The sequence below is a fragment of the Trichoderma atroviride genome, chromosome 3, assembly GCF_020647795.1.
Source record: "Trichoderma atroviride chromosome 3, complete sequence".
In the NCBI taxonomy this organism is placed as follows: domain Eukaryota; kingdom Fungi; phylum Ascomycota; class Sordariomycetes; order Hypocreales; family Hypocreaceae; genus Trichoderma; species Trichoderma atroviride.
In genome coordinates, this window is record NC_089402.1 from 133,566 (window position 1) to 136,485 (window position 2,920).

A 2,920-nucleotide genomic window follows, 5' to 3' on the forward strand; every position below is an offset into this window, starting at 1 on the left:
ATGCCCGCTGTTGAGTCTAGCTCCAGCGTTACGGTTCGGCAAAGCACTTCGCTTGGTGAGGTCAACAGTCTCTTTTGCACTCAGATTAAAGATTTAGGATGGGTATGAGTTGCGAATGTTATTTCATGGGACGAATGGCTGATAGATTCCAGAATCGCCATGAATTGGATGCTCAAACACACTTTACAGTGGCTCAGAATGGCCAAGACTGGCTACTATTGATTCCAGCGGGCGCAACCGAGCCTGTTGGGATGGTGATAGGCTTCAAGTTCCCTAATCGCACCGGATGGGTCGGTTTCTTCATAGTTGACAAGAATTACCAAGGAAGAGGATGGGGTGGGCTTCTGTTCAAAGCCATGCTTGATGCCTACAGCGAGATTGGCATCCAAATGGTTGGTTTGGATGCTGTACAAGAGCAAGTTAAAACATACGAAAGACGAGGGTTCGTTGAAGCGGCCAAGATCAAGATAATGACGTGCACACCTGAACAAGAATTGGCGACGAAATATAGAGCTGTCGAGCTGGCCAAAGGGTATAAAGCAATCGATATCAAAGAAGCTGATACGGGTGCCATTGCGGATCTGGATCGCATGCATACTGGGCTTGACCGAACAGTACTCTGGGCTAAGGCTTTGTTTCCTCGACCAGATTCATTTGGATTTGCCATCATATCTACCACCACTGAGGAACTATCAGGTTTTATCCTAGTTCGTCGCTGCGAACACGGACACCGATTTGGCCCTCTGTTTGCGGACTCAAACGCCCACGCGTCCTCTCTTCTTCAACTAGCTATGTCGCATCCAAGTGTTTCAGAATCTCCTGGAAGCTTAATCGCTGAAGTATTTGGCCCCAATGAGAATAGTGTTGATGTATTTTCACATTTAGGATGGCAATGGACGAAGATGGATTACCACCGAATGTGGTTCAATGGCCGAGTGCCAGTAGAGCAACAACAAGGTGGACGAGGTCAAAAGGGAATGTTTGCTATTTTTGATGCTTCCGAGGGATGAATTTGAAGGTATATATAAATACGGCGGCGCATCAGTAACTCATACAGGTATGTATATACAGCCGCTTATCAGTTCTCGCGGTCCCAGTGCTCATGTCCAAAGTCATCCCTTTCCTGGATTTGTAAAAGTAGCTCGCTCTCATGTCCATTGACGGTATAATAATTGTAACATGGTCGACAGTGTGCTAACAGGAATACTTGATGCTAGAAGTTCTGTACTTGCGACGATCACGGTTTTTTTCGCTACTAGCTGAGAAATGTACGTCGGTATTAATAATAGTCTTTAGCCTTGCGCAAAGCACGCACGTTGTTTCGCAATCGACTTCAGAGCCTGGCTTATATGATATCGAAGCAATCCATTCTAGGTATTTGTAATCCAGGCAGGGTAACATTTATTTGATCTGATTGGCGGGGACAAAAGGACATACAGTAACCAATGACTGCACATTCCCAACTGAATGCGACGCTGCTGGTTTTGGGTTATCTCATCATCATAGTTTGCCTGATATGCCCAAAGACAGTTATTTTGCGTTCGTTTTGCTACCCTAATGGGAATGTCTCCCGGAATGCATGACATTACTATAACCCGCATCAAGCTGTCGAGAAGATGGTGAATCCGTTGACGAAAAGACATGCTGTACAATTGCAATGTTAACTACGTAGTTACACGTCTACAACCATTATGTTTGTAGTTTATCAAGTAGCTATTTTTCTTTGGAATGGTAATGGTTTATCTTTAGGATTGTACATTTTGATGTACCTCAACTCAAGACAACTCGAAACTGGCATCCAACGTAGGAGGTAGTACCACCAGTAGACAAATACAACTCTAGATTGCTTTCGCATATTAATACCAACTACCGTCGGTTATCGTGCTACTCCACGTAGCATTGCATTTGCATGTTTTCCTGCACCAAATCTCCTTCTCTCTTAGGCAAGTAGCGGTGTCCATTAGTGGAGTAGAACACGGTTTGAGATTGATTGTGCTTGTGCTGTCAAGCTGTCAAACTTCAACGTTAGGTAATCAAAACATGCAAGTCTCGTATCTCAGCCAATGAGTTCCGTGTTGTGTATTTTATACAAGCATTTCAAAATTCCATTCATGGTAACAATGATAAGTTACGCATTTCCTAACAATATTTTTTGATGCTGTCGAAACTAGTACTAGTATATCCGTTTCTTTCTGTCTTGATATTCATTTTCTGTGGAACTCTAGTCCCAGTTTTTGTCATACTGATTCATATCATTTGTGTTTTAAGCCGCTTGAGGAAAAAAAAAAAACGCACGAGAATCACACTCGCAGCGCATGCTCTCAAAATTAGATTGACGAAGGATCGGTGATTACGTACTTGAGACGGAGCACACCCGCAGGCATGTCTACTTGATAGGTGGTCTGATCACCGATCAGTGTCATCATCGCACAAAAAGCTCCGCTGTCCACATCATACGATACCACGCCGCGGCTGGAGCCCCTGCTCCATTATGTCGCAACTCAGCGTGAGCGCCGCATAGGCTGCCGCTGTAATGGCTTGGTCAGCCTCTCCGTCCCCCACCAGCATGGCCTCGATGTAGGCTGCTGCACTCGAGCAAAAGAGGAACTCGCGCGCGGACGTGGCCCCTCCTGAGGTCCGGACGCGCTGCTCCAGGATGGCGACATAGGCCTGGATGGTGTCTTGGATCTGGCGCCAGCTGGGCCCGCTGACGGCAGAGAAAAACTCGTCCTTCAGCTCGCTTATCAGATCGAGACAGAGGGCCAGAATGGCGTGCCACTGCAGAGTGGCGAAGTGGCCTTGGCCGTGGATGCGCAGAACGGCTAGCGAGCTCGCAGCAGAGGATGCACTACTGCTGGTAGTGGCGGTCGTGGCCGCAGACGAGGTCGTATTGGAGGGCAAGACAGGTATGCCGTCAGCA

General features: G+C 46.8%; 1 protein-coding gene across 1 annotated transcript; it reads left to right on the top strand.

The window, feature by feature from the left end:
• TrAtP1_005257 (uncharacterized protein) lies at positions 1-1,010 on the top strand (the record flags this gene model as incomplete). Its single annotated transcript, XM_014089461.1, has 2 exons — positions 1-102; positions 153-1,010. 2 exons carry the CDS (start codon positions 1-3, stop codon positions 1,008-1,010), a joined length of 960 nt encoding a protein of 319 aa, XP_013944936.1.
• Between the last annotated feature and the right edge of the window lie 1,910 nt (positions 1,011-2,920).